This window comes from Ceratotherium simum, chromosome 1, assembly GCF_057802395.1.
Source record: "Ceratotherium simum simum isolate JZ-2026a chromosome 1, ASM5780239v1, whole genome shotgun sequence".
Classification (NCBI taxonomy): Eukaryota; Metazoa; Chordata; class Mammalia; order Perissodactyla; family Rhinocerotidae; genus Ceratotherium; species Ceratotherium simum.
In genome coordinates this window covers 104985825-104999989 of record NC_141900.1, presented here as the reverse complement: position 1 = coordinate 104999989, position 14165 = coordinate 104985825, and the positions used below count along the sequence as shown (strand labels likewise).

Here is a 14165-nt window from a genome sequence, read left to right as displayed (position 1 = left end):
TTACTCATTTGGTTTGTGAAACAAAGAGGGTAACAGTAAAAGAAGAGAAGTGAGCTTGGTGTCAAAGTTATCAGTCAATGTGAGGACTGACCTGGAGGAAGTCTCTTCAGAAATAGCCTCATAAATGCAGTTAAGAGTCACAACATTCAAACTGTTCTCACATTTAGAAATACATTTTCCAAGACTAAATAATCTAGGAAAATCATGTTCATCTCAACCATAAAATTACAGATGGAAGCACTTGGATAAGTATCTTATAAATGAATTTGGCCAAGATACCTACTTTTTCTGGGCTATCCACAGAGCTGCTATTTTGTTCATTGATCAACATACAACTTGCTCCTGAGAACCAAAACCACGTTCTAAAATGGACATCTGGAATCAGAGAGATACTAACCATGGTGGTGTTCTGAGCTGGGGTGAGATGCTCATTTTCAATTGAAGAAACTCAAAACCTACCAAATTCTATTATTACAGATTTTTAGAAACAAGATAGATAACAAAATTCTCTTCATTAAGCCTAAGAAATCGAAGGAATAATCTCTGAAAGCTTCCTTTTTTTTTTCTTCACAGTTCCCAACACACATACGCTATATCTCCATAATCAGAAGAAATCTTACCGGATGGGTCTAGTGGGTCCTTCTGGTCCATCCATCTCATAAGAGAAAACATTATCCCATTTAAATTGTAGATGCCAGTTGAAAGCTCCCCTTACTACAGGAGAGGGCTGGTACTCCAGGGTCATGTAATCAATGACATCTATCAGAGGACACACTGCCATTTTGGGGTCCTTGGCGATGGCGTACAGCAAGGGCTCCAGCCATACTTTATTCACCTCGCAGTGGCTATCCAGGAACACCAGAACATCCCCTGAGGCAGGAACAGACTAGCGTTAGAGCACACGGATGAAACGTCCAACAACACACAGCGAAGTTCAACACAAGTATTTGTCGAGCATTGAGTACGTGTTTGGCTCTTAAGGTGGTTTCGGTTTCATTGGGGAGACAAGAAACACATACTTTGTTTTGTACCAAAAATGTAGGCGCTCATGTGCCATAGATGTTCAGAAGAAGCTGTGAACTGTGGGTTAGAGAGCGGCTTGGGGAAGATTCTGAAGAAGGAGGGGAACTGAGCTGGCCTTCAACTAAAAAATATCATTTTAGGGGTCGGCCCAGTGGCGTAAGGGTTAAGTTCACACGCTTCGCTTCAGTGGCCTGGGGTTTGCAGGTTCGGATCCCGGGCACGCACCTACACACTGCTCATCAAGCCGTGCTGTGGCGGCGTCCCATACAAAATGGAGGAAGGTTGGCACAGATGTTAGCTCAGGGACAATCTTCCTCACCAAAAAAAATATATATATATTTATATATTATTATAAATTATATATATAATTTTAGCTTGGCCTTGATCTAAGGCCAAATGTTTACTGTGAGGATACCTTCTTAGGTATTTAGTTTGGTGCTTGGGATGCAGAGATGCAAAATTATTTTTGCTCTTGAGTTCAAGATTTAATGAAGGTCTACTCTGCTTAGAGAACACAGGAAAATGCAAGGCCAAAATAAAGATCATGTGTTGTTAAAGTATATTAGATGGGCTCAAATTGGAAGGGACCTCAAAATTCAGGTACAGAATTTAGGCTTTTTTTTCTTGTAGCCAACATAAAATCATATGAAAGTATGAAAAACATCCCATATTTAGATCAGAAATTTAATATTGTTAAAATGGCAATAATCCCCAAATTGATCTACAGATTCGATGCAATCTTTATCAAAATCCCAGCTGGCTCTTTTTGCAGAAATTGATCCTAAAATTCATATGGAAATGCAAGGGACCTGAGTTAGCTAAAGCAATCTTGAAAAAGAAGAACGAAGTTGAAGGACTTCCTGATTTCAAAACTTACCACAAAGCTATAATAATCAAAACAATATGATATGGTCATAAGGATAGACATATAGACAAAAGGAATAGAATTAAGAGTGCAGAAATAAATCAAACATCTATAGTCAATTAATTTTTGACAAAGGTGCCAAGACAATTCAATGGGAAAAGAAGAGTCTTTTCAATAAATGGTCCTAAAGGGCTGGCCCAGTGGCATAGTGGTTAAGTGCACACGCTCCGCGTTGGTGGCCCAGGGTTCGCAGGTTTGGATCCCGGGCGTGGACCGATGTACTGCTTGTCAAGCTATGCTGTGGTGGCATCCCACATAAAGTAGAGGAAGATGGGCACGGATGTTAGCCCAGGGCCAATCCTCCTCAGCAAAAAGAGGAGAATTGGCATCGGATGTTAGCTCAGGGCTAATCTTCCTCAAAAAAATACAAATAAATAAATAAATGGTCCTGAGACAGCTGAATATCCACATGAAAAAGAATGAAGTTGGAACCCCTACCTCATGCCAAACACAAAAATTGAGTCAAAATGGATCTTAGACCTAAAAAGGTAAGAGCTAAAACTATGCAATTCTTGGAAGAAAACATAGGCATACACTTCATGACCCTGGCTTAGATGGTTTCTTAGATATGACACCAACAATACAAACGACAAAAGAAAAAATAGATAAATTGGGCTTCATCAAAAAGAAAAACTTTTGTGCTTAAACAGACACCATCAAGAAAGTGAAAAAAACACCACAAAATGGGTGAAAATTATTTGCAAATCACGTATCTGATAAAGGACTTGTATCCAGAATATATAAAGAACTCTTACGTCTCAATAATAAAAAGACAAATAATTTAAAAATAGGCAAAGGATTTGAATAGATATTTCTTTAAAGAACTTATACAAATGGCTGATAAGCATGTGCTCAACACGGTTACTCATTAGGGAAATGCTAATCAAAATTACAATGAGATATCACTTCACATCCACTAGGATGGCTATAATCAAAAAGGCAGACAATAGCAAGTGTTGAAGAGATTATGGAGAAATTGGAACCCTTGTCCATTGCTGATGGGAATGTAAAACGTTGCAGCCACTTTCAAAAGTTATTTGGCAGTTCCCCAAAAGTTAAATATAGAGTTACCACATAGCCCAACAATTCCGCTCCTAGGTAGTATACATACACCCAAGAGAAATAAAACTCAGTATCACACAAAATCTGGTACATGAATGTTCATAGCAACATTATTCCTAATAGTAAAAAAGTGATAATAACTCAAATCTATCAAGGGATGAATAAACAAAACTTGGTCTATGCACACAATAGAATGTTATTTGGCAGTAAAAAAGGAATGAAGTACTGATACGTGCTACGACATGGATGAACCTTGAAAACATTATGTTAGGTGAAAGGAACCAGTCACAAGAGACCCCATATTGTATAATTCCATTAAATGAAATGTCAAGAATAGGTAAATCTATGTATATAGAAATTAAATTAGTGATGGAGGGGAGGGGGAATGGGATGAGGGGGAATGGCGAGTGACTGCCAATGGGTATGGGGTTTCTTTGTAGTGGGACAAAAATGTTCTAAAATTAGGTGGTGGCGATGGTTGCACAACCCTGGGAATATACAAAAAAACATTGCATTGTATGCTTTAAATGGGTGAATTGTATGATATGTGAATTATATCTCAACAAAACTGTTAAAATCCTTAGGAAAGAAAGAGTCATGTTGGGCCGGCCCCGTGGCTTAGCGGTTAAGTTTGCGCGCTCCGCTGCTGGCGGCGCGGGTTCGGATCCCAGGCGCCCACCGACGCACCGCTTCTCCGGCCTCATGGCCGCGTCCCACGTAAAGCAACTAGAAGGATGTGCATCTATGACATACAATGATCTACTGGGGCTTTCGGGGGAAAAAGAAAAAAAGAAAGCGTCACGTTGGAAAGAAAGAATACACCCTCCAAATCTTACTATAAAATACACTTATTCTCGTATATAATTCATAACAGAATTTGAAATCATGAAAAACTATATAACCTTTATCCCTCAGCTCATATCACTGGTTTCTTATCTATCCATCCAAAACAGTGTCTACACGGATAAGCGAATGTGCACGTGTATTTGTTCTACCGGTTCCTTGAATGACAGGAAAAACAACTTTATTTTGTTCCTTTAAAAAAAAAGGGAGGAATGGTCTTTTCCCTGCCCTTGGTTACAAACCAGAGCAGGCCCCAAGACTACTAACACAGAAACAAGTGTCCTCAGTTCTGCAGCTAGCTACAGCTCTTCTTTTGTCCTTTTGATTCCCATGCAGAAGCCAACATCAGTTCACTTCTCCTCACCCCCAAGGTGTTTCTAATTTTGTTGTATTGGTGTCTGAGAATATGCCTAATCCCCAATATAGGAAACTCATATCAAGTCCCTCTCACCAGGCTTCAGTGAGCAGCTTTCTCCAAAAATCCTCTCTAAGTCTAATAATCTGACTCAACGAGGCTGAGTTATCTCATTGATTCTCAGATATGTATTTTGAAATTTCTTTGTGGTGGTGTGTCTGACAACTTACTCAGGAATATACATCTGTTGTCTTCATGCCTCAATCAAAACTGAGCTAACAAGAGTCCCATTTTGAACTTACATAATTTTTCATACTCTTGGCAGCACACACACTGTTCAACACTTTGCATATTTCACTTAAAATAGCTGCTATAATGTTATATAACATTAACATTTAAAAATTATGTCTGCTAATTTGATAGGTGAAAAATAACATCTGGTTCTCCAAAGAAGATATACAAATGGCCAAACAAGCACATAAAAAGATGCTCAACATCATTAGTCATTAAGGAAATGCAAATTAAAACTACAGGGAGGTACTGCTTCATATCTACTAGGATGGCTAGAATTAAAAAAAAAAACCCAAATTTAAAAGACGGAAAATAACGAGTGTGGGTGAGGATGTGGAAAAATTGTAACTCTTGTACATTGCTGGTGGGAATGTAAACGGTGAAGCTGCTACGAAAAACCATTTGGCATCTCCTCAAAAAGTTAAACAGAATTACTATATGACCCAGCAATTCCACTCATAGGTACATATTCAAAAGAGCTCAAACAAACACATGTATGCACATGCTCTTAGCAGTACTCTTTACAATAGCCAATAGGTGGAAACAGCCCAAACATCCATCAGCAGATGAATGGAGAAACAAATTGCCAATATCCATACAATGGAATATTATTCAGCCCTAAAAAGGAATGAAGTGCTGATACATGCTAAAGGCAGATGAATCTCAAAAACATCATGAAAAATGAAAGAGGCAGAAGCAAAAGGTATGATTCCATTAACATGAAATATCCAGAATAAGTAAATCTAGAGACAGAATGTAGATTAGTGGTTGCCAGGGGCTGGAGAAGGGGAAATGGGGAGAAACTGCTTAATGGGCATGGGGTTTTCTTTTGGGGTGATGAAAATGTTCTGGAACCAGATAGAGGTGGTGATTGCACAGCATTGTGACTATACTAAATGCCTCTGAATTGTTTACTATAATCTCATGTTATGTACCTCTCACCTCAATAAAAAAATAACTAATCTGGTTACATTTTTTTTTTAACTACTGGTGAGGTTGAACTTTTTTCAGGTGATTAGCCATTTGTAAATGAAATGTTCATACCCTTTGCCCATTTAGGTATTGGAGTCATGGGGGTTTTTTAAAGGCTTTGTATATATATTATACATACTAAGAATATTAATTTTTTTTCTATCTTAGTTGTACTATTTTCCCTAGTCTGTTGTTATTTAATTTTATCATTTTTTATTTACAGTAGTTTTTCATTCTTTGTAGTCAGCTCTGTCTTTCCTGTTGGGTTTTTTTCTTTATTGAGGTATAATTGACATAAAACATATTAGTTTCAGGTGTACAACATAATGATTCAATATTTGTATATATTGCAAAATGATCACAAAAATAAGTCTAGTTAACGTCCATCACCACACATAGTTGCAGAATTTTTTTTCTTGTGACGAGAACTTTTAAATCTATGGGTTTTAAGACTTGAAATTTCTTCTTTATTCATAGAACAGGTAAGTATTAATCTTTTGGGGTTTTTTTTCTATTTTTAAAATTTTCTTATAATAATTTAATGGTTTGATTTAAAAAAATAAAATTATTAATTCAGCTAGAATTTATTTGGGTTGTGGTATGAGATGAAGATTAAATTTTTTCCCAGATAACTAATTGAGCACCATTAAACCACCACCACAACAAAAACAAAGACTATCTTTCCTCCCATGCTGATTGATGGTGCCTTCTCTCTCACATATGATGTACCCTTGTGATAAGAGATTTTCACATATTGAGGTATATGGGTTCAAAACTATTTGAACTATCCGGATTTAAAATTGATTTGGCTTGAACTGAAAAGCCTGATTTATGGCCTATCACACATGCATTGTACATCTGCTTTAAAGTAAAGAATGCACTCCATTAAGATAAGAATGCATACTTCCCCTCCTACACCCTCTTGGTAACACCTGGATTGGCTCCCTTCCTGACATCAGGGTCATGCTGACCTGCTAATTTGCAACTAAATACCTCTTTGAAACTTGGATAAAAATGTATCCTTGGTGTGTTTAATGTATGTTTTTTGTTCCAAAAAGATATAAGACTGTACTGAAAACCATGCTTCTCTGGAACACTTTCTAAGGCCTTCTCGGGTTATAATCCTCAGTCTTGACTCAAGTAAACTCACCTTATTTCTCTCATCTATAGAATGGTTATTGGTTATTTTGCATTGACATGGCATTTAAAGATTTAAATATTTTAAACTCTGACAATTTGAATGACCCAGAAAGACCATATGGGAGATCAAGATCTGGCCACCCTGAAATATCTCTCTTTACCTTGATTGTTTTCTCTGACGGACATTTGACCTCCCCCACTAACTGCCTAAAGAATTTGACATAGAAGATCTGTAATATAATGTAAAATGTTACAATAGAAAAGGCACCAACAAGCCTATCTTATCGGAAGTTCTGTGTCTCTGGCCACGTTCTCTGGATGGCCCTGCGAGGAGTTGCCAGACAAACATTTACATTTATAAGGGAAATCTCCATTTGTAAAGGTATCTCCCTCTCTGTATTGGGAAGAGGGGGGATGACCTCATTTCTAGAAACATATCAATGTGGAAAGTGAGGCCTTAAATCTGTATAATGACCTTACCCTTGTTTACAGTGCTTTGGTGGTAATCTCCTGTAACTGACACCTCCTACCCCCAAGATCCTCCTTTGTCTTTAGCTGAACATGGTATTTAGGACGAAAATTTCTGCTATTGTGTTGAGAAACGCAGTGTCCCTGGTTTCTCCCATGTATACATGTTATTAAACTTGGTATTAGTTTCTCCTGCTAACCTGTCGTTAATTATTTGGCCAGCCATAAGAACCTTAAGGGAAAGGGCAGAAGAGGATTCTCCCTCTTCCCCCACAATCACAAATGTAATATTATAAATCACAAAATAATTTAAAATTATACTACATGCAAAATAATATCAAGTTTTTCTGAGCATTAGTTGAAATTAACTAGCTGAATTAACTAACTAAAGCCTGTGGGAACAAGCCACCTAGCACCTGCATTTCAATAAAACTTGATTGTTTTTCACTCATCTTAAAGCATTATATGGGGGAAATTTATATTCTATAATGAGAACAAAGGGGTACTGAGGTCCCTCTTGGCTGATTCCCACACTCACAAGAGTATTTTGTAGGAATCTCAAGTTTATTGCCAGGAAATGGAGCAGTTGTGCTACTTCTGTGGGCCTCAGTAGTTATAGAAAGGATTGTGCTATTTGTTGTTTATGGAGATAATCTGTTACACATTCGTCTGTGTCCTACCCAAAAACCCTGGGTCTTCCCAGAATAAGCCAACTTCGCTTTAAGGCCTAAAATGAGTGGAGGCCCGTGAGGTCAAATCTGCCTGATAAAGGATCTTTTCCATACTCCCTCCCAAAGAATATCTGTGGAATGTTCAAAAGAACTCAATCGCTCACTGAAGTGAAAAGTTGGGTGCTCTAAGTGTCTTTCCCTGTGTAGAAACTTACTCTCTGCGTTTCTGTAGCAATCTATGCACAATTTCTCTGGAGATTGTGGTTTGCAAGTTTTGTTGCCCTGTTTTTGAAAAACAACAAATGCTGTATCATTGCACTCTTAACATTTTCAGTCTCTTTCTCTTCTTATTTTATTTTCTGCTTTTCTTTGGTTAGTTTATATATTTTTACATTTAAACATTACACATTATATTTAATTTATTCTAAATAACATTAAAATACCCTTGATTTGGTTTCTAAAACAATCATTTTTAAGGTCTTAAAATGTTTTCATTTTTATTAACCTACACCTTATGTTATGGCTATATCTTTTAATTTTTTTGTGTTGATGTTTAAGAATGTGGTGTGCAAAATCTATTTGGGGGGAATTTACAGAGAATCTTTTTGTGCTTAAGTGTATGATCAACTTCTGTGAAATATCTAAGTATTTCCATTTAATTCACACTATAAATGTTAAACAGCCATTTGGATTTTGTAAAAAGCAGTCAAGTGAGTATACTATTTGACTTTCTCGTTTTTGTTCATTAGCTGCGTTCCCATAACCTGGTGGTGCGATGACGCTGTCTACTGCAATGGAAATCAGAATCGTGGGTCTGAGTCCTGAGTCATGTGACCTGTAACAAGTCCCTGCTCTTTCCGGAGTTTAGCTTCTTTAACTGGGAAAAGAGGCTGATGAGTTCTAAAATCGCTAAGAGCCTTTCCACATTTTCCAAATAAAAATGTTCTATATTTAAAATTTTTTTTGCCCTGTATTTCTCCTAGTTTTATTTTATGTATTTTGTTATCATTTTGAAGCATATGCATTCAACGTTTATATTTTAATTATTTATTTACTTGTACTAATCACTCTGTAATAAGCATTTGTTTCCTACTGCTAAAAAAAAGAATATTTGTAATTACCTCATTTAATCATTGCAACAACCACGTTAGTTAGATATCATTGTTCCCATATCATGGATTAGGAAGCCGAGGCTCAGAGAAGTGACTTGCCCAAGATCCCATAGCTAGTAATTGGCACATACAGAACCTGACACCAAGGCTCTGGCTCAGAATCCAGTGCTCCTTGCACTATCTGTCCTGTGTCTCCTCCCTTTGATGTTTGTGGTGGAGAGTCAGCCACTGCCCTTTGCACAGCTGCCTTTGGAGAGCTCTGCTCAAGGGCTCCTCTCCCCAAAACCACGGCCTCTCTGCTCCCACCTGCAAAACTTCCTGGTCAGCCTGAGCAGCTGCAGTTCCAGAAGCAGGTGAACTGCCAGGAAGTCAGATAATTACCACCCTCCAACTCGAGGTCAACCACCCACAGAGAGGTCTCTTTCTAGACATGTGAGTGTTCTTTACCACAACTTAGTGGTTTCAAACAACACAAATGTATTCTCTTACAGTTCTGTAGGTCAGGTGTCCAACACAGGTCTTCCTTCCTAAAATCAAGGTGTCGGCGGGGCTAAATTCCTTTCTGGGGGCTCTAGGGGAGAATTTGTTTCTGTGCCTCTTCCAGTTTCTAGAAGCTGCCCACATTCCTTGATTCCCTTCCTCTGTCTTCAAAGCCAGCCTCAGTGGATGGAGTCCTCACACACATCTCTCTGCCTCTCTGACCACAGCCTGGAAGGTCCTCCAGTCTTAAGGGCTCACGTGATTAGAGTGGGCCACCTGTGTAATCCAGGCTAATCTCCCATCTCCAGGCCCTTAACTTTAACCGCAGGTGCCACGTAGGTAACATAGTAACAGTTGCAGGGAGTAGGACTACCTCCTTGGGAGAGGGCGTTATTCTGTCTACCACACCAGACAATAGAACAGTCTCTCATTCCATGTGAATGTCAAGCAACAATGCAAGTCCTCAATGCCATGTTAGATTTCGTTAAACTTTTTCTTTTAGGACATCAATTAAAATTGGCCCCTTAGCTCTGCCTTCTTGGCCGCTTGCTGACCATCCGAGCTAATTCAGTGAAAGATCCTCTTCTGCGTTCTCACCTCCCAGATTGCACTGTATTTATTCCCCCAAACATTGTCTTCCACCGTGGACCCCCCTCTTACCCTTTCCACAGGGCCCTCATTTGAAGTATATTTCCCTACACTATTTTTTTCCACAAAATTCTCCTACAGCCTTCTTGCCTTATGTGAACCCTGACTCTCCCTAGAACATGCTGCTTCCCCAGCATCGTTACTGATAGAAAGTTCCTCTTCCTCCTCAAACTGCATGAGTCCTTGGGTCCTGGGCAACATCAGTGTTTCCTCCTAACTCATGGCTACCTCTGAACCATAACATGTCTGCTCCATGCAAAAAAATCCCCGTTCCTTTAGATTCATGCCATCTGCTTATAGCTTTATCTTTCTCACCTGTTCTCCATTTTGCAAACCCCCCCACCTTCTAATTCTCCCTAATGGAGTTATCTCCCCATCTCAGTCACTTTCCTTCCTTCCCTCGGCACAGCACAGAGTTCAGCACAATGTTCTGTCTCAGCTCCTGCAATTTCTGGGCAACCTCAGTAGTCACCCCGGCAGCACCACTAACATAGACAAGTTGACGGGCAGCAATAAATACCACAATGAAATATCAGTGAGAGTAAGGATGATCAAGAGGGATAGGGGCTTGCTCTCTTACATAGTGTGGTTTCGAAAGGCCTCTCTGATAAATTGACATTCGAACAGAGAACTGAAGAAAGTGAGGTGCAGGTCATGATACCTGGAAGAAGAACATTCCAGAGGGAAGACATCATGTGCAAAGGCTCTGAGATAGGAGTATACGTGGTGTGTTTGAGCAGCAGCGAGAAGGTCACTGCATCTCTGGTGGAGTGAAGGGGAGGTCAGAGGTGATAGCGAGGGAACAGATCCAGAAGGCTCTCCTAGAGATAAAGAGAGTCCCTTCATGATAGTGCAAATGTCAACTCCTCGGAGCGCAACACAACTCTAAATGTGCATGCACACATTAACATTGTATGAAAACCCATGTCCGTGTTCAATGGGTACACTTTATTTTATGTAAATTGTATCTCAACAGAGTTGATAAAAATGAAAAAAGAATAAATGTGCACCGCCAGCCCATAGAAGGCACTACATAAATCCTTGTTTGGATGAGTGAATACATGAATGAGTTAATGATGGGTCACCAGCTGCTGCCTCACCTGCCTGCACCACAGGATCCCACAGCTTCTAAGCTGGGAGCAATGCCTGGCCCAGGGAGCCGGCATCACGGCGTGGAGGTGGGCAGCAGGCAAGTATAGATAGATTGATAGGTAGCGGGTACTGACAAAATTACAAGAAGAAATGAATGGACAAATCTATAATCTTAGTTGAAGATTTTAATATAACTCTATCAGAAATTTATTAAAGTCAAATTAGATGAATAAAAATACAGAATCTTTGAACAACAAAATGATATACATATAGAACCTACAACCAAACAGAAAAAATTTACATTCTTTTTAAATACACATAGAAGTTTTGAAAAATCGGCCCAACTTTAAGACACAAGGAAATCTCAACAAAACAGACCACAGATTCTAACCACAATACAATTAAGCTAGTAGTCAACAATTAAAAGACAATTTAAAAAATTTCTTATGTTTGGAAACTTTAAAATTGACTTCTTAAAAAATACCTGGATTAAAGAGAAAACCAAAAAGGTACCAGTGCCTAGACAGTTTATAGGCCAATTTTATGTAACTTTCCAAACACTGATAATCTATTTTATGTAGATATTCAGAAAAGAGGAAAACCATACAATTCATTCTATGTGTCTAGTAAAACAAAGTATAAGAAAACAGTAGAAAAAAAAGAAAATTATAAACCTAAATGCAATGTGTGTGTGTGTGTGTGTGTGTGTGTCTGTGTGTGTGTAAGGATGGTGGGGGAGAGGGAGAGAGAGTATGGGTGTGTACGGAGTAGGTATTGTAAGATATTAACATCTAGTGAATCTAGGGGAGGGTTTATATAACTGTTCTGTGTGTTTGGTAATTTTCAAAATAAAAAATTAATAAGACTCTTTACTCCTTCTCCTTAAAAAAACACAAACTTTATGGTAGTATTAAGGGTTGAATTTTGTCCTTCAAAAAGATATATTCAAGTTCTACGCCCTAGTACCTCAGAACGTGACTTTATTTGGAAATAGGGTCATTGCAGATGTAATTAATTAGGATGAGGTCTTACTGGTGCAGGGTGGGCTCTTAATCCAATACGACTGGTGTCCTTAGAAGGAGAGGTTGCTCTGGACACAGACAGACACACAGGGAGAAAGCCATGTGACCACAGAGACAGGGACTGGAGTAATGCAGCAGCAAGGTGATGATTGACAGCCACCATGAGAAGCTAGGAAGAAACAAGGAAGGATTCTCTCCTATAGCTTCCAGGGAGAGCACCGCCCTGCTGACACCTGGATTTTGAACTTCTAGCCTCCAGAACTGTGAGACAATAAATTTCTTTTGTTTTAAGCCACCCAGTTTGTAGTACTTTGTTATGGGGCAGCCCTAGCAAACTAATACTGGTAAACATAATATTTAAGTGACAATGTATAGTTGTTCCCATTAAAGTTAGGAATAAGGAAAGGATGCCTACTATCGCCACTTCTAGTCAACGTTAGAGAGGAGGAAGGAAAAAATTGTCTATTTTCAGTTGATAGAAAATGCAAGAGACTCTACCAACTAACCATTAACAATTAAGAGAGTTTATGGAGGCTTCTGGTTATAAAATCAAATAAACAAAAGTATCTCATTCCTATATACCAATGATAATTAGAAAATACAACAGGAAGATCACAATTTAAAAAAAATCATGATAAACAGGAATAAATCTTTTCATATGACATCTATGGAGAAAATGATAAAACATTATTGAAAGAACATGAAAGCAGATCTGAATAAATGTCCATGGGTGGGAAGACATCATCAGAAAGATGTAAATTCTCCCACATTTTACTATAAACTCAATGCAATTGCAATGAAAATTTCAATAGATTTTTCATGGAACTTAATAAGATGATCCTAGTTAAGACAATTTTGCAGAATGAAGTGGAAATATTTGTCCTACCAGATATAAAAACTTCTTATCAAGCTATACTAATCAAGAGAGGGTGTGACTAGCCTAGAAATATACAAATACAATAATAGAGCAGAAGAGAGATGCCAGAAATAAACCCAGGAATATATAGATACAAGTGATGGAAGTAGCATTGCAATCCATGGAGACAGAGTGGACTATTCAATGAATGGTGTGGGGACAACTGGTTATCCATAAATTACATTAGATTCTTACCTTACAGCATTCCCAAAACAATCAATTCTAGGTTGATTAAAGATGTAAAAAGCAAAATTTTTTAAAAGGTAGACTATCATCATGATCTCAGAGTAAGGAAGGATTTCTTAAACAAGACACAAAAATCATAAAGAAAAATATTGATAAATCTGATTATCTTACTATTTAAGTTAAAGCTAGTTGCTATTATAATACTAAGACTCCAAAATGTATGACGGCTCAAACACAATAGAAGCTTATTTCTCCTCATTTAGTAGTCCAAGGCAGGTGTTTCTGATTGAGGGGAGCTCTTCTCCACGGAACCATTCAGGCTGATGGAGGCTCTTCCATCTTCAACCTCATGGCCTCCAAAGTCACTTAGTCATCTCCACCCTTGTCAGCCAGAAGGGGATGTAAAGTGTGGAGGGGGACAAATCAACCTCCTAAAAGCCTTGGTGGAGAAATGGCATGTATTACTTGCACTTAAATCCCGCAGTTAAAAGGTAGTCACAAGGCCATTCCTACTGAAAGAGAGGCTAGAAAGTTCAGTCTAGCTCTGTGCCCAGCAAGAGAAAATGGATTTTTTGGTGAACTGAAAGACTTAAAGACTTTTGTTCAACGTAAGATACCATCAACGAGGATGGAAAGATAAGCCATAGAGTGGGGAATGATATCCTCAGTGTATATAATACAGGATTTGTATCATAAAGGACACTTTGAAATCAATAACAACAATACAAACAACCCAATCAAAAAATTGACAAAGGATGTGAACAGACAAAATTCACAGAAAAATCTATCAACAACCTACAAAAATATTTTAAAAATACTCTACAATGCTAGTAATCAAGGAAATGCCAAGAAAATAAAGGATATAATTTTTTGACCATTTTGGCAAACATTAGAATAATTGGTAATATCCAGTGCTGGCTAGGCTCCAGGGAAAAGGCCTTCTTGCACCCTGTGATGGG

The 14165-nt window shown here is 38.3% G+C and overlaps 1 protein-coding gene across 1 annotated transcript in view; it reads right to left on the bottom strand.

Moving 5' to 3' along the window:
* Positions 1–14165, bottom strand: part of GALNTL5 (polypeptide N-acetylgalactosaminyltransferase like 5) — a 51462-nt gene that overhangs the window by 18912 nt on the left and 18385 nt on the right. Inside the window, exon 5 of the mRNA XM_004430771.3 lies at positions 621–870. Coding sequence (XP_004430828.2) covers positions 621–870 — 250 coding nt within the window. The remainder of the gene's footprint in view (positions 1–620; positions 871–14165) is intronic.